Source organism: Cupressus sempervirens, chromosome 1 (assembly GCF_028749045.1).
Source record: "Cupressus sempervirens isolate cs-2001-9-10 chromosome 1, ASM2874904v1, whole genome shotgun sequence".
In the NCBI taxonomy this organism is placed as follows: Eukaryota; Viridiplantae; Streptophyta; class Pinopsida; order Cupressales; family Cupressaceae; genus Cupressus; species Cupressus sempervirens.
Window position 1 is genome coordinate 482,325,592 of NC_143118.1, and position 22,248 is coordinate 482,347,839.

The window sequence follows — 22,248 nt, forward strand, 5'->3', positions numbered from 1 at the left end:
CTTCTTACACCATCAATGTTTCATTTATGCGTTCTTACACCATCAATGTTTTATTTATGCGTCCTAAAAATGTCATTGATATTTCTTATTATATCATAAATTGCTATAGATTTTCTTCCAAATTATGTCAAGTGACTATGGGTGACTTTTTAACATATTCCCAATTCAATGTTTCTTACAATCACTACTTTCAGGTCTCGGAAACAACAATCCACTCACAAACACCTACAATTTCTACACAGGCTTCCAATTAGGCTCATTCCAAGATCTTTGGAGCTGCACGTAATAATATTTACAAACATTAATCATAACTAACATAAACTTTACAGCGTTTACCAGGGCTTGCAAGGCAAATAGCTCACATATTACTCGCATCATTTGAAGGTCTAAGTCATACCCACAGTGTTCCAACGGCTGGGAATTATCTCCTTTTCACAACTAGATAGTAATGTCCGTTTGCTGTTAAAAAAACTCCTTGAGAAGCTAATTAAAATTCAGCAAACTGTGCTCACTCTTCAAAATTTTAGCCTTTTTTTTTAATGTTTTTGGTCACTTTTAAGAGTCATCGCCCCACCACCCACAGAATTTGTAAAGGTCCATCTTAGAAGACTACTGTCTCCCAAGTTAGAAGACCCACCTCGAGGAAAATTCGGATGATTGAAGATACAAATGACTAATCATCAGCTAGAGATGGTTATTAGAGAAGATTATAAGAAGCGGCTATTTAAAAAGAAAATTTGGGAAGATTGCACATGCTGAAAGAAAATTTCAATCTTGTAGAAGGGTTTTAGGACTGTATTCCAGCACAAAATACAGACCAACCACTGTTCAAAAATTCCGTAATTAACTTCCACATGAAGATTTGCACAGGAACATTTCCATCACCAACTTCCAAAACAAAATCGCAGAAACATCCCAAAACAGTTCCATCACCAACTTCCCAAGGAAAATTTCACACGAGGGTTCCGAGACACTTCCAGCTCTAACTTCACTTATTCGTCACCAACTTCTAAGGAAACTTTCACATGTGGGTGCCATGACAGTTTCATCACCAAATTCCTTAAAAAAAACTTCAAAAGCACAATTCCAAAACAGTTTCATCTCCAACTTCACAGAAGAAAACCTGCAATCTTGAAGCGTCAATTGAGACTCAAATACCCATTGAGGGGCAAACAAACCTAGGAAACTTTTCAAACGGTTGATTGCAGAAGCCCTTACCAGCTTACAAAATAAACTTTCAAATGCATATTTACAAGGCAGTTTCATCTCCAACTGCAGTTACGCTCACCACAGGAGGATGAACTGTAATCTGTAAGCTGCAGCAAGAGGCTCGAATGTCATAAGAGACCAGCAAGAACCAGCAGTCGACTCCATAAGCCCTCAACCTAATGAATAAATGTAGATTTGGTGCTTCGGATGGGGCTCTAATAAATGTCAATAGATTTTATGAATCGTTTTGTTGTTTACAAGCATCTTGGATCTGATTTTTCCACTCCCTTGTGAGATAATATTCCTGTTTATCATTGGTACCAAGATCTTAATGTGATAATTGATTTTCATTCGTCTTTCAGCATTATAGGTTTTATAATAATCCTACATAAAAGTAAGAAAAAAATATCCTGCGTAAAAGTGTTATTTAACATAACATTATAAATAGCTACAAATGTAGGTTTACTTGATTTCTAAAACAATCCAACTAATTGAGTATATCAGGGCAGAATATTAAGTTTTAATGGAATATCAAAGCCAAGATGATTACCATTGTCGCTCCAGTAACTAGTATTTGCAAATTGTTTTAAGTATTCAATCTGTTATTATTTGTTGATGCTATCTGCAGCATATCTTCTAAAACAGTCTGCAATCAAATCATCTTGATTTCTGAGATTTTTAATTTCTGGATTTGATTGTGTAGAGTTTTTTTACCATCACCGTTTCGGATAATACTGCATGATCCATCATCTTGATTTCTGTCATATAAATTTATTTTATCACATTTGATACCATATGAGTAAATAAAGAAAACCTCAGAACCCTCTGAATAGTTACCATTTTTTATTTGCCTGACGTTCAAACCAGTTAGATGCTTCATGTTGTGACACAAACATCATTCCATGAGTTTTTTATTTTTAAATAGAAAGCACCTGCACTTTTCTTCCTAACCAAAACGATCAAGCAATAGTTTTAAAACTAACAATAGAAAATTAGCATATTTGCAAAGTCTCTATTGATATCATGTTCACAGACCAGCATAACATTTGCAAATTCTTTTGGGAAAAATTTACAGAGAGAAAAATAACAATTTACTTAGGTAGGTTCTTCAAATGGTTAATTATTACACTTCCAGATAGATGAATCCAGCAAAGGCAGGTACGTCATTAATAACATGTTATGGCTCCCAGCAACTCCTCTGATTAATCCTATGGTTGGCTTGCTGACCAGTTCACAGTTCAAAGTTACAAAATATACAATCTCAAACAATGAAGGTTGTTAACAATATAGATGAAATTTTATAAATCAAACATTTTCTCATCATCCATTCTGAAATATGAACATTAGCTTGAAAACCTTCAAAAGCTTCTAGCAATCATTTTGCAAGAAGTATCCCAAACTACTGCAAAAATGCATAGGAATGCACAAGTATTTACATGAGAAACAAATCAATATATTAAATGACTTGGAAGTAAGTCACGATTAGGGATTTAAAACCAGATTAGAAAATGAGATGTGAAGATGAGCTACAATTACCACAAATATAAAGAACCAGAAAAACAAGAACAAATACTGTCTAGTTACGAGAAACAATTACAAAACACTTCTCATGACAAATGCCAATGAGAAGTCATAAGGAGAAACCCAGTCAACCTATGCTAGAACGTGTCTCGTTCTGATTGTGAATCATCCTCTCTAATTCCATCATCAATGTTCCTGCAACAAGTAATTACAGGTCAGCAATAGAGATGAACACTACTAACTAAGCCAGTGCACACTCTCAGTATGCCCTAAATAAGGAAAACTTGCTACTCGTGAAAATACCAGGTTAAAAAGTACAAAAGAAAAATGACTTGTAGAAAATAAAGGAAATCCAAAATAAATAGTGTGCGCTGCATTCAGACATCTTAATTGAGAGATCCCATGTTGCAACAACAAAACTACAACTACATACTTTTAAGTCCATAAACAAAGTAAGAAGAGACAAAGGACATTCAAATGCTCATGATGACACAAAAGATTAACTGATCCAAAACTGATTAAACCAGAGAACCCTAATCACTTCAAATCACAAACAATTACGTCACATGATCGGTTTCAAAGATTTGGTGTTAGATCAAAAAGATTATAACTAAACTAGTTACTAAACCAGAGCACATCACAGTTCAAATCCCAAACATTTAGTCGTAGAGATAATAATCCATCGTACAGATTTGTCTCGCAACTAAATTAATTTGACACTAACCAGACAGATTTGAGCTTAGAGACCTTACCTCCAAGAACTAGTTAAACTGCGAGCTTTTCTATCTAGCTGGATGTTTTCCATGGCATTAGATGCTCTGATTATATCATCTGAATGTTGATCATCATCATATCTCCAACCATTGTCTTCTTTTCTCATTGCTGGAAAAGAACCATTTTCCCTTGAAGTCCCAGCAAAGGGAACATTAGAACTACTTTTACGATTGGTCCCCAGATCAAATAAATCTGCAGGCAAAACCTTTAAATTACTGGACAAAACCAACAAGCTCTAAAGACGAATATGATTGATTCATAAGAGTGCCTTGCAAGTATACAGTATAAGCAAGGGAAATATATTATCATTTGACATGATTCTACACAGTTCAAAAAGTGTAAGGACAGGTACAGACCAGACGAATTAACATCACTCATGCGATCTGAGACATTCCCAAGACTTGAATTTCGTAAAGAACCAGAAGAAAATTGGGCAGATGGCGTGAGCCTACCAAAATCAGTATGCAAACTTATCAGACCTTTTATTAATCAAGAACTTGTGTGATGGATTAATTGATAAGTTCTATACCAAATCATCCCAGCATTATCACATTTACCTTCCAAGTGGAGGTAAACCTCCAGCAAGTGATGTCGGATGCTTGCGAATATGCCTTTCAATGTTGGATGAAGCATCATCTGGACTGGATGTTGAGGCACCTTCTGTAGCAGATCTCCTTGCATTGCTCTTAGGAAAGTTACCAGAAGCATTTTGTTGCTGCCAGAAGCATGGTAAAACATCATAATCTAGTGATCCATACCAAAACGAAATGTTCACAATTGTATCTGACTGTTGCAAGCTCACAAAATTTATGAGTAACTCATAAAATGTTCAAGTGTTCTATAATAAATTGGAGATCACATAATTGACATGAAGAATATCGTTTGATATTAGAAATAATAAATTATTTCATAGGTCCTACAAGAATATAGAGTTCAATAGAGAAAATGAAAGCTGCAGAATCCAAACTGTACGGCAAATATCTCAATACTAGATGAATACTATCCAGTTCTTCATTATTAGTGACAAAAAGGAACAATGTTTTCACCTCTGCAATTGCATTTTTACTGGCAAATTTGAAAAATAGTAGCATATATTATTATTAAGGATGATAAACAGAGCAATAGTTATCATTGTTAAATTCTCAAAATGTTCTCATTATTTGCAGTTTCAATAAAAAATAAAAATAAAAATTCTGAATAGCAAGACTTTGTACCCTTTAGCCATTACTAACAATAATGTTCAAGTATCAAGCATTCCAAAAATACAAGATCATACGATTCCACTAGCCCATTGATCCATTGAGGCTTCTATGAGATCAATTTTGAAAAGCCTCTAAAAGAGCACAAGAAATTAGGCAAGGTGGACTAGGAGGATAGAAAAGATTCCATAGAAGTCATCTTTCATTCAGTCTGTTAGGTTACATCTCACATAACAAGAGGAGATAATAAATTTGGTTAACAAACTATAACTTTTTTCTAATGTCAATCAATGACAAGGTTGCTAAGTTGCTCATTTGGGTACAGATTACTAACTCCATTTAACCGTTGTTGGAGCCTGGTGGAGTGAATGCCTAGTACCTGCTTGTAGCGAGGTGGAGTGAATGCCTAGTCCCATTCATTTCAGTCATGCTTGGATTTTGGATTTTGTATTTTGGATTTTGGAGATCCTTTCAGATTTCTCTTTGAGAAAAGAGGAAGCTTTGGCTTTCAGTTTTACCAGAACCTGAGGATGGAAACCTTCAGTCAGTTTTTCTTAGTAAGCTAAGGAATTCTAATATGCTTGAAACTATAAACCACGGAGCGGGTCTGTCAAAACTATGCTCATAGAAAACAACCAGAACATATGGAGTTGGTAGTCTCTCAAATCAGTAATTCTCCAGTTGATTATTCATATGTTTTCAGTTTAACTGTATGGCCTGTTACAAATAATTGGAATTGTTCAACTGTAGCCCTGTTAAGAAGACTCTAATTGACAAGCAAAGGCTCAACAAAAGGGGTGCAAATTTGGGTCAATAGTCAGTATTAACAGCAAGAAACTAGTCCTCTCATTAGTTTTCCTAAGTTTTTGAAATCAGGATTCAATCTATGGCTTTATGCAGATCTAAATACAAGTCCGAACATTGAAATTAGCATTGGATTTTCTAGTGTCAAGGGAAATCTGTTAAAAATGCCAAGAAAAAGGATGAAATTATTGTCAGTAATTAAAGTCAGAAACTTTTTCATCAAAACTGCATACACCTATATTTGTGATTAAACTGAAGTATTAACGATCAACTTCATACAAAATATTTAGACAAGACTTTGTACTTTACTTGTTTGACAAAATGTTCAGAGAAAGTTGATGGTATCCCGAAAGCTAACTTCATGCTAAATATTTGCTCAAATGTCTAGATCTTGAATCAATTCAAACAATGGAACATCTGAAAAGCAATTTTTTGTCCAAAGAGTATAATGACACTTTCAATCATGAGCAGACAAGGGACTTGCAAAAGAAAAAAGCAATAGGAAACCGAATGTACCTTGTTGGATTGCAATTATAGGCCAAGAATTCAGTGGAGGATCTTTTATCAAATTTGGAAAAGTTGGATTCCTGTTTATCTAAGGTGGATAAGTCTGATTGGAGGCTAATAAATTGGACCTTACAACCTTCAATGGTCACTTTAGTCCAATACAAAATAATGAAGCACCCATGTGAAGATATGAGGTTAAACATTGGTATTTGCCTCAGTAAAATAATCAGAATGCCACCATACATGGTCTCGGCTAAATATTTGCTCAAATGTCTAGATCTTGAATTTGTGATTTAGTACACAATTCAAACAACGGAACATCTGAAAAACAATTTTTTGTCCAAAGAGTATAATGACACTTTCAATCATGAGCTGCCAAGGGACTTGCAAAACAAAAAAGCAATAGGAAACCGATTATACCTTGTTGGATTGCAATTATAGGCCAAGAATTCAGTGGAGGATCTTTTATCAAATTTGGAAAAGTTGGATTCCTGTTTATCTAAGGTGGATAAGTCTGATTGGAAGCTAATTGGACCTTACAACCTTCAATGCTCACTTTAGTCCAACGCAAAATAATGAAGCACCCATGCGAAGATGTGAGGTTAAACATTGCTATTTGCCTCAGTGAAATCATCAGAATGCCAGCATACACAGTCTCGACTATATTTGTGAGAAGAGCAAAGAAGAAGAACCAGCTCCAGAAGTGCAGATTAGTGTTGAGCATAGTAACATGGAGACGCGTCCCCCTCCTTTTTGCCCCACGTCTTGAAGACTTGGATGCACCGGGTACTTGGGGACTCCGTCCCCCCGTCCCCAACAGCGCCATCAGATTCTGCCACCTCCACCAAGGATGGAGGACGTCTCAATGTTGACTATTTGGCACCATAGTTACACCACCCTGAGGGACGGGGGGACGGCGAAACGGGGGGACAAGTTTCCGGGACGGGGGGACAGAGGAGCCTTAATTTGGGGACGGCGGGGGGATGGTGGGGGGACGGCGGCAGGGGACAAGAGGGGTGTATATATCTATGCATATGGTATTTAAAAATGTTAGTTATGAAAATATGTATTGCAATATAGGATGTAAAGATGTAAAAGAGTGAATACTTGAAACATTGCATTGAATTGGAACATCGAACATTAAACATAAATAGTTGAATTTGCAAATAGTGAATAGCAGGATGTCCCCCATCCTCGGTGGAGGTGGTGGAATCTAGTGGCACCGCTGGGGACGGGGAGACGGAGTCCCCAAGTCTCTGGTGCATTGAAGTCTCCGAGACGTCGGGCAAAAAGGGGGGGGACGCGTCCCCGTGTTACTATGCTATTTGCTGATTCGACTATTTATGTTCCATGTTCCATGTTCCAATTTCATCCAATGTTCAAGTATTTACTCTTTTACATCTTTATATCTTATATTGCAATACCTCTTTTCATAACTAGCATTTAAAGTACCATATGTATATATATACACACCCCTTCCTATCCCCCGCCACCGTCCCCAAATTAAGGCCCCTCTGTCCCCCCCTCCCGAAAACTTGTCCCCATGTTCCGTTGTCCCCCCGTTCAACAGGGCGGTGTGACCATGGTGTTGAGGGAGTTGAGGACTCTTTGGTTCAGCTTCAATATAATGATGATCAAACTTGCAAAGTGATGGAATCAGCTATTGATTAATGGTGAGGATTATTCTAGCATTTTATTTCGTGAATTAAAGGTTATTATTGACAAGCATTGTGGTGATCATAAGGCTGAAAATAAATATCTCCATGAGGATAAACTATGTGAAAACAATGACATCATAGTTGATGAGGCAATATATTTGGAGATGGAGGAAAATCATGAAAAGAGCACAGCTAAAAATGATGATGTTAATATAAGGGATTTCAAGGACCAATCAGAAATTTCATTTCTAGTTGATTATTTCAGAGTATATAATTTGGAGGATAAGCTATTACATTGAATGGTTATTGATAACACTCATAAGAGCATTGAAGAGGCATTGTGGAAAGTTAAAATGGAGGAAAGGGAAAAAGGCATAGAGAATAGAATTAATAGTGGATATTTGCATACACTCAAAGGGGCATTGGAAAGGATGAAATCAAAGACAGGGATAACCATCAAAAATGCATAAGATAAAGAGAAGGAGATAGATGAGTTATGTCTCCAACTAAATATGACACAATACTCATTGCGTTAGGCTGAAAATCAGACTTCTACAACAACCACAAACCAAAATGATGATCAAGAACCTAAGACTAAGGAGATGTGACTAACTTCATACCCTTGGTGAAAATGAAGGAGAGCATAATATATACACTTCACCTTATCTATATGAGGTTCATTATGCTAATGATGATCAAAAGGGCCAGAAAAAAGTTAGATTCAGTAATTCTGATTTTTACAACAGTTGTATACCTTCACGTTATCATGAGGATGAGGACAAATTAAGGGATAATAGTTCTGAAATTTCATGTGACGATGATAATCTCCTTGCTGAAGAGGGTAGATTGATTGATGACTCTTGTAGTGATTATGAGACCCTAGAGTTGTCATTAATACATAAGGAAGGCAACTACAGTCCAACTTCAGATTTGTCATTGAGTTGTTATGACATAACAGCAGTTCACTTATTGGTTGGTGATCTTTTCCTCATCCATACTTCACTCATTAGTGGTTGTCCGAATTGGTCACACATTGCATTTTTAGATTTGGCCATGACTACAGGTGATATTGAGTTGCATGGGTATGTCGAGATTAGATATTGCACCTGAGTTGGATTTCTTCACTACACCTAGGGACAATGTCAACTTCAACATCATTCTTCAAGCTAATATATATATATATTATGGCAGCAAGTTTTGGAAATATGATGAGTTGATTTGCATTTATTCAATTGGTTAATTCACGAGGATGGTGGATTATTGGACATCTAGTCCTATGCCCAGGATCGATTTGATAGGTTGATTTGGGATTCAAGAATTGACGGGGTAGATGTTTTGTGTCATGAGAATTCTGTTGTGATACTACAAAGTTTGAGATTTAAAGCATTTATGATTAGAGTCACGCAGCCTACAGATGCATCGGTGTTTCATAGACTGATATGGATCTAGGGATCTTACAGATGGATAAGTTGCATCCTTACTTTGTGTTCCGCAGTATGACACATCTTGATTACATGTTTACTAATACAAGCTATGGAGCGGCTTGCAAATGGATATGGGACAATGGTATTGATTTATGGACCCATGATTGCTTGAGGGCAACCAATCTCGAGGGAGGACTATAATGTCCCTTTTTGGAACATTAAGAAATTAGGGACACATTCATGTAATAATAAAATTGACTTATGAAAGCATAGTGTAAATTTATAAAAAGGGGTCAATTTAAAATTATAAATTGGGCTAAAAAGTGACAAAGGAGGAATAAGACAAAAAAACACGAGAAGGCAATTAAAGAGTAGTTGTTTGGGCATTAAAGGAGTAAGTCCCATTCATTTCAACCATGCTTGGATCTTGGATTTTGGAGTTGTAAGCTATGGCTATCCGTTTTTCCAGAACCTGAAGACAGAAACCTTCAAGCTCTTCTCAATTGATCAAACGCCAACCTAGTTCAGCTTGGAGCAGATTCGAGACAATTCTCCATTGTGCTTACAGATTATTTTTGAGTTTTCCAGTCTAACTGTTTTTAAGATTGGTTTTGGATACCTGGTTGTATTATTGTATTGCTGATTATTATAATACAATAGTGAATCCGAATGTTGTTTTGGAGTGAGAATTTTTAACGAGCATCCGGTGGTTATATTGTTAGTTTTATTTGCAAAAGATATCTGTTGTTTTCTGAAAATTGTTTGCGAGGGAGTTTAGGTAAAATATCCATTTGGGATATTATATCTGAGGATGGAACCCTTCAGGCTTCTTGGTGGATTGGACAAAAACCAGTTCACCTTGCATTTCAGGTTATTTCTTATTACCCAATTTGCCTCTAGCTTTGTGTCTGAGATTAGAATATTTAATTAATTATTGTATTGCCGAATATTTAGTGCAAAAGTGTTTCTTGAATATATTTTGTTGGCCATTATTCTACTATTTGCTGAATACTGTGCATGAAATTATCTAATAATATTCTGGAATTTATTAAGCAAATTATTTGGGAGAATATCCGGGTGAGATATTAAAGAGTGTTAGCCCACCCCAGCTAATGCACCCAACATCAAAGGTCAAGGGGTCAGCTATCCCTTGCAAAACAATGAACCCTAGCAAAATAGATAACAAGTGAACACAAATTAAAACAGCGTGAAATGGCAGATAACCTATCCAAGGGATTCCATCTGTCAGATGCAGTGATTTCAGTGTGTTTCTGCTGCAATTCTAGAGGCAATCAAAGTACATCTTGTTTGTTGTTGACTGGGTAGATGCAATACAGTGCAATAGACATCTCTGTCAAGACTGCTTGTGCCAACTTTATTTATACCAGTTGCCGACAGAGTAGCTAATGACTATTAAGTATATAATGGTCACAAATATGCCCTTAACATCCTTTATAAGGAACACAAATGAAGCATTTTATTTAAAATTAAATATTACTATCTCACTTCACAAATAAATATTACTGCCTTATGTCTAATTAAGATTTTAATTTGTGAAATATTACTATCCCTTACAAGTTGCTATGTGAAATATGAGGAATTTGAATTCATAAAAAAAATTATACCTTGTCATAAGACGTAAAGAAGGTATTGTAGCCAATAATATGAAAGTATAATGATTTTGTGAAATTAGACATGTCCAATGTATTATGGTAAAAAAAAGAATGTGCTTTTAAATAGAGGTCATGAATGATCTAAATATACAAGATACAAGAGAATATTTTTATAACGAACATGAGAGACAAAATGGAAACTTTCTTGAGAGTGAAAAAGAAAGTTTCATAACAAACAAAAGGAGTTTATGGAAACATTACAAAAAGAGTGACCATTAGAAAAGGCCGGAAGAGAAAGTAAATAGAAACTATCTAATATCATAATACCCTCCCTTAATTGTCAATCTATCTTCAAAAAATAGAAATTTGCTTGTCCTCACAAAGCGTAAAACGCAAGTCTCAAGTTGATCAGAGAGGTCTGCATGTTCTGCAATGTTGGCTTGTGGCTGGGATCCACCCTACTTTCATTGATCATAAGCAATGTGAGTCCTACAAGCTTGAAGCACGTGACCAAATTTGTGGCAGTAGTTGCATCATATGTTCTTCTTGGAGCTATCTTGAGACAGCACTGATAAAGGAGATGGGCCTTTATCCTTGTGAAGGGATTGGGCTGATAACGCTTGTTCAAAGGAGGACGAAGGAGCAATGCTACCAAACTATTGTTTCCAACAACCCTGCTACAAAAGCTTCGTGCACAGATTTGTGCACTTCAGGTCAACATTAGTTGTAGTAGTGCTGAGTGTCTCAATAAAGTGCTCATAGAACAATGGTAGGCTTTTCAGAGTAATGACCAACATGGCCTCTTCCTCCATTTTACGGCCAATGGCCTCAAGTTGATCCTTGATGTCCTTAATCTTCAAAAGATGATCTTGTAAGGACATAGGTTCATCCATAATCATGGAGAATAGATGATTTTCAAAAAGAAGGCCCTGCTGTTACCTGATGTCTCATGGAGATCCTTCAATATTTTCGAGATCTTTGCAAGGGTCTTGCTAGACGGCACTTAAGGCAAGTGGTCTTCAGTACTTGAAAGCTTAATAAGCATAACCATTTCACGATTACGCTCACCAAACTTATCTTCAGTAGCAACAACTATGGTAGGATGAGTCTCAGTACCCAAAACAAGCGCCTCGAAGCATTGGTACTCAAAGATCATCATTCTCTACTTCTAGGAGTTGTAGTTCTTTTCGTTGAATCCCTAACTGCCTTCTAGCATAAGATTGGTGAGGGTTACAATTACGTTTTCCAATGAAAAAATGGGAAATGGCACAAACTTTGAGGCAAATTGACAAAAGATCAAAAATGTTTTAAAAGACACCCGGATAAGAGCTCACCCAAATAGAATCTACCATTAGATTTTGATTCCACTAGCTCGAAAGTTGAGGCACAGAAAATGATGCACCCAAAAAAAGCGAGGCTAACCTTGTTGAGATCTGCAAAACACTACTAGAATTTGCAAAAAAAAATTAATCCAACTTGAAAATTTAATTTTGCAGAGTTCTTGAATGAAGGGTGGATTTGGAAAAAAAAAGGCAAATTTTAATCCATGCGAGGGGTTGTGTTAGCTGAAAAATGTAGACAATGGAGGCAAAAATCGCGAGAAAGGTCAAAGAAGCATCACGTTTGTATTATGATAATAGATAGTTTCTATTATCTTTGTTTAGTCTCTAATGGTTATCTATTGTAATCTTCTATAAATATTAGAATTTTCTCAAGGAAACATCGTTCAGTCTCTTGTATACATTGACCTTTCGGTCTTTGTTAATAACAAGCAAATATTTTCCAATTACTTCCGTAATATGGTATCAAAGCTAATACTCTAAATTTTTTCGAAGATAATTATAATTTCCTGGTTGAAACTATTTGCTTTTTATTTTCAAAATTATTTACTTCCAACTCTCTCTATAATCTGACTAGGGTTTGTGTTCTGAGAGATCTATGTCTGCCAACTTCTAGTTCAGTTCTACAACCCATTTCTATCCAGATCCATCCATTTTTTCTACACATTTCTACCATTTTCTGTGGTTTTTTGCAGCAAGATCATTTTTTGTTCAAAACCCTAATTTTCCTATACCAAATCAAAAAAAATTACAAATTCTTGGTGGTTTTTTGAGATCTCAACTAGGTTGTCTGTTTTTCCTACGTGCCTCAATTTTCATGCCTTGATGTTCGAGCCAGCCGATTCAGAAACCGACAACATTCTTTTTGGGGTTTTTGAGCTCTCTTTTGGGTCATCCTTCAAATTTTTGGGGACTTCCCTTTTTTTGAAAATGTGCCTTCGCAGATACTCACGCTTTTTCATTGGAGGACATGCTATGGCATCTCTAACTAATATTTTGCTCAAGGAAAATCAAGAGTTCAACGGTTGCAATTATGGCACGTCGAAAGAATGGATGCTAAGCATCTTCGAATATCATAACAACGATAAGGTGGTTATGGTTCATAGTAGTCTTCCCAACAGAGGTCCTCTGCTCCAGCTTCAAAAGGCTCCAGGAAAAATGAGCATTCAATGCAACTATTGCCACAAGTATGGGCACATGAAAGTTGAATGTCGGAAGCGCTTAGATGCCCTATCTAAGCAATCTGGTTTGCAGTCCACAACAAACAGTGTGGAGCACCTTGAGCAAACAAAATCTGCCTTTTACACTTTTTGAAAGCTTTGTGCTCTAGATAGATTAACCATTAAGGGAGGGTATTATGATAATAGATAGTTTCTATTATCTCTATTTAGTCTCTAATGGTTATCTATTGTAATCTTCTATAAATATTAGAATGTTTCTAATATTTAGTTTTTTGTTTCTAGAATAGAATGTTTCTATTCATTACGATTGTTTCTTAAGGAAACATCGTCTAGTCTCTTGTATACATTGACCTCTTGGTCTTTGTCAATAACAAGCAAATATTTTCCAATTAATTCCGTAATAGTTTGAGCAAAAACGTACCAAAAAAACACTAAAAATGGTGGTGAAACTCGTGCTTTTTGCAGAAGAAGAGGCTGTGGGTGAATAAAACAGGTTGCAGAAGACCACAAAATGCCAAAGTCGTTGATAAGAAACAAGAAAAACATGACCAGAAGTCTGAGATGCGTCTACAACAGGAGGAAGATGCCCACAATCTTGAGGAAAAAAAAGCAATTTTATTGACCTGCAATTTTGCACAAAGAAAATTGCAAAAAAAAATTGGACGATGAATCCCTAATCGGGTTTAAAGGACCATTAGAAAAAGACGGAAGAGACAGTAAATAGAAACTATCTAATATCGTTATAAAATGTAAAATTGCAAAAAAATATTTAAGATGTTTGAAATTTTTTCTGATAATTTGTATTTGCAAGACGAGTTCTTATGTGTGCATTTAATAAGACTAATCAGCCCCATATTTCAAGACCACACTAGATGCAACTTGATTTGACACTAGCACTTACTTTTCTCCAGCATAAGCATGATTTGTGTTATTCTGAATATGTAGGCTGTGAAATGTATATATTTATGATTTTTAACTAAGTTGCCAAAACTGATACAAGGATGGGTACAGGTACAGGGTTAAGGAACAGAAAGTGCAAATAAACAAAAAATTTAACCTCTTTTTTGGTAAGAATACTCGTAAAATTTATAGTATAGTGATTTGCCAAATGTCAATCCACAACAAAAATTACAAGCTATATTCAGTATCTTCATGTTGCTTTTATCAAAGCATCTAAATCAAGATTTGGTCCAATTTCATTTGAACCACAAAATGATTTGCAATACTAATTTCACTTGCCATATGATGTGGACTAGCTGCCTCATATAAAGAGATTTCACCAAGCTGACCGACAATGTTGTCCAATTCAGTACACTCCTAGTCTTCATCACCCCCTCATTGTAATGAAGTTCCTTATTTGACATGAGATGCAAGTTGAACTGCTCAAAGACCAAATTCTTTAACTTCTTTTGCAACCAATCTACTGCATTTGACAGAGCACCAAGACTTGAGGATGGCACTAGTGTGGGTTTGGAAATGGAGACCTCAATGGGTCTACGACTAACACCTGCAACAGGGTTAAGGGGCAACACTCCTAAATAAGACTTGGGTAATAAGCTCAACAAGATCAAGGGGCAATGTCCCTCATGGGATCTAGAAGCAACACGCCTTGTGTGTTAAATGTTTTGGCTTTATATGAAATTGAAAACATTTCAAAAAAGAAAATTAAGACTTAGATCTGATAATGGAGGTGAATTTACTTCAGGTTCTTTTCAATCTTTTTGTGTTTAAGCAGGAATCAAGAGGGAGTTTTGTGTCCCTTACAATCCCTTGCAGAATGGGGTTGCTCAAAGAAAAAACAGGACTATTGTTGAGGCTGCTAAAGCAATGATTCATGATCAGAATTTGCAGATTTTTCTTTGGTCAGAGGCATGCAAGACAGCTGTACAGCTGTCTATGTTTAAAATAGAAGTCCTCATCATGTCCTTGATAATATGACTCCAGAAGAAGCTTTCTCTAGCTCTGAACCTGATGTTAGTCATCTTAAAGTTTTTGGTTTATCAGTATATGTTCATATTCCAAACGATAAAAGATCTAAATTAGATCCTTCAAGTAAAAGGGGAATCTTTGTTGGTTATAGCGAATCTTCAAAAGCTTATAGAATCTACATTCTGGGACAAAAATCAATTGAGTTAAGTAGAGATGTTTCTTTTGAAGAAAATTTTGATTGTTGCAAATCTTCAGATTCTTCTATTGATATTGATTTAGATGTACCTTATGTCACTCAAAATCCTCCTATTCCTGCTCCTTCCAGCTTCTCTGAGAGGGAGGATTCTCCTCCTCCTCCTCCTAAGATTCAAGACATCTCTGAAGCTGGTCCTAGTGCTTTCAAGAATGAAAAGAAGAGACCTTTGTGGCCAAGAAACATTATGCAAGAAGCTGAAAAAATTTCAGCTCCTAAAGGAACATTTCGGGAAAGTAAAAGACCTCAATTTTTTTATAATTATTCTGCTTTAATGTGTAATCTCATTGACGCTAAACCTTCTTGTTTTGAATCAGCAATAGGACAGCAGGTCTGGAAGGATGTCATTCTAGAAGAATACGAGTCTATTATAAAAAATAAAGTCTGAAAGATTGTTCCTTGTCCTTAAGATAAATCAGTCATCTCCTCTAGGTGGTTATTCAAGATAAAGCATGCTACTGATGGGAGTGTTGACAAATTCAAAGCTAGATTTAAATTCAAAGCTAGATTTGTAGCTAGAGGTTTCAGCCAAAAGGAAGGTATAGATTATGATGAAATTTTTGCTCTTGTAGCAAGGTATACCTCCATTAGAACTATTATTGCTATTGCTGCAAGTAAAAGGTGGAAGCTTCATCATATGGATGTCAAAACAGCCTTTCTCAATAGTTTTATTAATGAAGAGGTTTATGTAGAGCAGCCTGATGAATTCATTATTCATAGCAAAGAATCTCATGTTTGCAGACTGAAAAAGGCATTGTATGGTATGAAAGCAAGTGCCTCGAGTCTGGTACGAGCACATTGATGGCTATCTCTTGAGTTTGGGTTTCACAATAATGAAGCTGAACCAAATATTTATCTCATAAGGTATAATGATCTGATGTTGATTCTTGTTCTTTATGTTGATGATCTCTTTGTTACAGGAGATGATGAAATGATTGTCAAATGCAAAAAAGATTTAACTTATGAATTTGAGATGAAAGATATGGGTTTAATGCACTACTTCCTTGGTCTAGAAATTTGGCAACAATCTAATGAGATCATTATCAGTCAAGGTAAATATGCTCTAGACATCCTTAAGAGATTTGGTATGCTTGATTGCAAGCCCAATGTGACTCCTATGGAATCTAGCTTGAAGAAACTACAAGCAGTTTCAGCTGATTCAGAATTAATTGATTGTACTCCGTATAGGCAGCTTATTGGTTATCTCATGTATCTTGTCAATACAAGGCCTGATATTTGTTTTGCTGTTAATACTTTGAGTCAGTTCATGAGTGAGCCAAGAAAATATCATTTCATTGCAGCTAAACATATTGTGAGATATGTTAGAGGAACCTTACAGTATGGATTGAGCTTATATTGTTCTAATGATCTGCAACTTCATGGTTTTTCAGATTCTGATTGGCTTAGTTGTATTGTGGACAGAAAGAGTACCTCAGGTTTTTGTTTCAGCCTTGGTTCAGCCATGATTGCTTGGTGCAGTAGAAAGCAAAAATGTGTCACTCAAAGTACTTCTGAAGCTGAATATGTGGCAGGCTGCTCAACAGCTCGAGATGTTGTCTGGCTTCGAAAACTTCTAAGTGGATTATTTGGAAAATCCTCTAAATCTACTACAATTTTTTGTGATAACCAAAGCTGCATAATGATTTCTGTAAATCCAGTTTTCCATGACAAGTCAAAGCATATAGAAATCAAGTATGATTATTTATGAGACATGCTACTACGAAAGGCTATGGAGCTTAGGTATATCAGCACTGATAATCAAACTGTTGATATTCTTACCAAGCCCCTTTCTAAAGTTAAATTTCAGGATTTTAGAGATAAGCTAGGCATGGTAAATATTAAGACTTAGATGGAACAAAGTCTACTTTTGTAAGATTTATCTATTACCATTTTTGATGTGTGAACTAATAAATATTGTAAGATCAGCTATGACAACTCTTTCACTATGCGATAGTGAATATCATGTTGAGAGAGTCCATGATATTATCATGTTGAGTAATTCCATGATAAGAGTTGATTGTCATGTTGAGAGATTCCATGAACACTCATGTTGAGAGAGTCTGTGAGTAAAGGATTAGCTGTGAGTCTTACATATTTTTCATGTTAAGCAAATTCATGATTATTAGTTATGAATAAATTATTTTTCATGTGAGCTATTCCATGATTATAATTAGTTGAGTTACTATGTTAAAGCATATGAATGCATTTTCATCTAGTTTCTATATTTCATATCAGCTAAGAGGGAATGTTAAATATTTTAGCTTTATATGAAATTGAGAATATTAATTAACATGTTTCTGGAGGATTTGGTTTACGTGTATTGCAGATGTGTCTTAATACTTCATCTTCTCTATCTCTCTAGGTCCTACACCTTAACTAGAAACGCTTATGCTTTGGCAAGGAGGACATTAACTGGCAACCATTACACTTAGGAGAGCTAAGGATATTGAATGAAGGCAACCCGACACTGTGGAAAACGGCAAGCATCATAGATGCTTCCTCTCTATGTCATCACCACCAAGCCAAGTCACACTTTACTCACGCGATGATGGATCACACTTATTTCACGCAATGATGGATTGTGCAGTTTCATTATTCGATCTTGATTATCATCTCACGGAAGATATGAGTTATTTTTGGTGTAAGACGATAATATAACAGAAAGGGGGAACAAAATCAAATATCGTGTGAAGACCGGTCATTTTGGGAGTGCGTGGTCGGTCGATTGCTCTCTCTGATCTACTATTCAAGTTTATGAAGTGTTATTACTCTGATGCATTCTAATAATCGGTTTTCACCTATTTTATCAGAGTTGATTGTATTGTTTTGTTCTTGTGTTCATTGAGCAGTAACTCTGACTTGTGTAATAAAGCTTTCTAAATAAATAAATGAATCATCTTTTGAGGCTGGGTTGTTTCCCTCGTATCAAAGGGTTTTTCCCACGATAAATGGAGATGCTCATTATCTATTTCTAGTTCAGAATTTGACATCATGAGTGTCTCCATATTTGAAACTAGACAAGTCTTCATAGCACACACCATTTTTACAATTTTATCATTTGCAGACTAAATATAATATTTGCTCCTTTTTGGTTTATAGAAATGTCTTTTTTTAATATAATTTTTCCTAGGTTTACCTAAGTTCACCCTGGGTGTTAAGGTGTGACCTTGGGTGAACCCAATGGCATACCAGCCCCAAATTGAACACATGGTAAGAGAGGGTTCTAAGAATACCTAGTAACATAAATTGTATGTTTTTGTATGGACATCTACAATACATACCTAACACCCAATAGAAATTTTTCATTCCAACATACCATACATATATACATTACCCATGCAATCCAACATTCTAAAAAAACTTGTTTTTGTTTCTGTCTTAGTTCACGATTGTTTCTTTTAGAAACATCATCTTTGTAAATCTATACGAGGATCTTTCATCTCCTTTGTTTAATATAACTACAACAACATTGATTCATCATAACATGGTATCTAAGCGGGTCAATGGGATTTCATTAAATTTGGAAATTTTTTAATTAAAAAAATCAAGCCTCCTAATCTGAAATTTCATTAAAATGCAAGCCTGGTTGAGGGTCTTAGTTGCAGAATTTCTTGTTTTGGGCAAATGTCTCTGATTTTCGAAGGTTGCATGTGAGTTGCATGTTGCTTGCATGTGCATTTTGTTAGATGCGTGCACTTAAATGTTGTCTATATGCATTGTTTTACCATGCGAAGTCTCGTGTTTTGCTACATTAAGATTTTTTTTATGGGTTTTTCACAACTTCCGGGTATGATAGTTGCATGGGGTTCTTTTGTGGGTTCATACCTTAGTTACTGATTTGGGATATGAATCTGATTTGGGCACGTGGATCGGATCTGTGGATTCACGATTTTTTTTTCCCAATTAGGATTCGTGAATATATATATATAAGAGAAATATATAATGAGAGAAAAAAACAGAGAGCAAATTTGAGGTGAAGAGTTTTTGGATGTGAAATAAAAGGGTTATTTTAGGGTTAGAAAGCAAAAAAAAAAGTATTAAAAAAGTCATCTATCGATCCACTGAAAACCTTGGCCTATCTATCGATCCTTGAGGATTCATGTTGGATCCTTAAGGATTCGTGCCAGATTCTTGCAGATTCGGGCAAGATCCTTGTTTTACATAGTAGATTCGTCCGAATTCGCAGGCCACGAATCCGGACGAATGCACTATGTAAAACAAGGATCCTGCCTGGATCAGCATGAATCTGGATCCGGCCTCTAGAGCACAAAATCTGGTGGGTTTATGTTTTTTTCCTAAAAAATTATAAGTTGAGCTTTACTGTTTCTCCTCAAAAACAAAGCTTTGTATTCTCAAATCCATGTCTTGAATTCTGTTGTCTGGCTTTCATCAATTATTTACCTTAAAAATCATGTCTGGTTTTCCCAGGCTTTTCTCCTAAAAGATTGTAGCTAATTGCAGTCTGTTGTGGGGCATCATGCTCATCTACAAAGTTTGAAGGGTTTGTCAATATTCCCTCAAAATTGTGCTAGATGTTCTCAATGTTAGTCACTATCTCCAGTGAAGAGCAACTTCGTTATCCAACATCAAGTTGGATGATTTTGTAATGATTTCTAGTTCGATATTTTGTTGTTTCTGGGAAGGTTAGTGGCAGACTCATCTCAATGGCAAAGCTTTCTGATTTACCATAACAGTAATGCCTACATACACAATCCATCAAAAACAATTTTAATATTTTATCTAGATTTACAAATTAAATTATAAGCACACAAACCCTGAAACACCACAAATTTGAAATGGAACAAGGGAAGACAACTTTGCAAAACAGCAATGGGATTGACTAATAAGTTTTGGACAGAAGCATGTAAGAAACCAAACTCGTACAGCAATAGCCTGAACTAATCAAACTTAATGTATATATCGAGTGTGATGACTCCGGTTTTATCCCAGCTTTAACTTTTTGCAATATGGCTAAGATCACAAAATAACACATACAAATACTCAAGAGGAACTCAGCTATAACAGTATACGCTAAAAGTGCATTTAACCAAATGTTCGATTTCTTCAAGTTTTCAATCCAAACATGGTTTAAGATACCAAATAATTCAGGAATGTCACACACATAGATTCATAATTTGGACAATGATCTTAAAGTATATATATATAAACCAAAATACAGAACAAACAACACTAGCACCTAATGTTGTCGTGGACGGGTGACTATCACACAGCGATAGCATGGAAGAGTGTGTTGTTAGCTACCAATGCGACGTCCTTAAGTCGCCATGGATGGTGTGTCTGTTCACATGACCATACCCGGAATATCGTCCCAGTCTATTGCCAATGTTACCAGGTTACTATTGTCACCAATCACACCAACAACACTATGCGTGCATACGCTATATACTCAAGTCTTCCCATGCCGCAAGCTCAACACCTTGACTCCTTGCGGCAAGGTTAAGGAATGTCGGCACCTTTGACCACCACCTCACTGACTCGAGACTATTGTATCCTAAGTCACAAGGTTCGAGTTCGAGTTCGTGTTTGACAACAATAAAATTCGGATGAAGTTCGACAAAAGTAAAAAGTTCGAAAAAAAATTCGACATTTAATTTTCCTTATATAAATTTAATTTTTTATATATAATAATAAATTGATTAAATTATAAAAATAACTTAACATCGTTAGATGAAATTGAAATAAAATAAATTATTTAATTATTTATTAAAATAAAATAATATTACTTTAAATTTGAAACTTAATGTATATATTTTAGTTTTACAATTGATAAGCTAAAATTATAGAAAATAGATCAATGTAAACATTACAATAAATTTAAAATCAGTATAATGTAAACAAAATTAAAGTTTTAATTATTTATTTAATTAACATATAAATTAGAAAAGTCTTATTTATACTATATAGTATATGAAATAATAAGTAATAAATATATCTTAAATATCTACATTAAGTAATGTGTTTTAATGTATTATTTAGTACTTCATATACATTTGCATATACATTTGCAGGACTTAAAAATACTTGGAGGACTTGTATTATCGACACTCATTTTGAGCGCTCACCATGCTGGAGAGGATTTGCATTACAGGGAACAATCCAGACGCCTAGTAGACAATCTCTTTGTGCGGATTTTCTTTTGCAAGGATTTTCTTTTGACTGTTGGCGTATCTTGCAGCGATATGACTTGTACATTTCCCTAGATTCCAACATTGGTGTGTCTTGCATCGATAATATTTCTTCATTTCGGGACTTCCATTCATTTTGCCCGAGAATGTGTTTCAAAGATCCAAATGTATCACCTAAAATAGCCCTAACCCTATTGCATACGATTTTTGGGACGAATAAGAGCGAATTTTATAGATTCTTTCAGAATTCGCCGAATTTTGAATTTCATACATGAAATGCGGCAAACCCTGTGACACAGATTGTATCTAAGGCTCTCGTTGATGGCATGGCCTTTCTATCCACCATCCTCTATAATGACTGCTATCTTTTATTTGCAACTTACTTCGTAGGCTACTTACTTCTGAGTGCAGATTCTTGGCCTCGATGGAGCTTCCTACAAAACTCCACGCTTGATTATGAATATAGTTTCCAATGAGTTGATGGGGCTACGTCCAACTCCTCAAACTACCTCAAGGGGTCTTGTCCTCAAGAGCAACCAGTCACATTTAAGCAACCTTTCATTTGCACAATATTATATTTTCATGGTGTGAATCCCAATGTAGCTCCTTGCTTTTATAACCTCAATATGAGGGGAAATACAAACAACTTGGCAATGTGGGATAAAAGCCAATTCCGTCTTTTAGTCACTT

At 35.6% G+C, this 22,248-nt stretch overlaps 1 protein-coding gene across 1 annotated transcript in view; it reads right to left on the reverse strand.

Annotated features, from left to right (window-relative positions):
• Nucleotides 1-2,484: 2,484 nt before the first annotated feature.
• The window catches only part of LOC149578368 (protein TONNEAU 1a-like), a 56,134-nt gene continuing 36,370 nt past the window's right edge, over nt 2,485-22,248 (reverse strand). Inside the window, exons 5-8 of the mRNA XM_089828552.1 lie at nt 4,062-4,219; nt 3,861-3,952; nt 3,483-3,696; nt 2,485-2,925 (exon numbers count right to left, since the gene is read on the reverse strand). Coding sequence (XP_089684678.1) covers nt 2,868-2,925; nt 3,483-3,696; nt 3,861-3,952; nt 4,062-4,219 — 522 coding nt within the window. The 3' untranslated portion in view covers nt 2,485-2,867. The remainder of the gene's footprint in view (nt 2,926-3,482; nt 3,697-3,860; nt 3,953-4,061; nt 4,220-22,248) is intronic.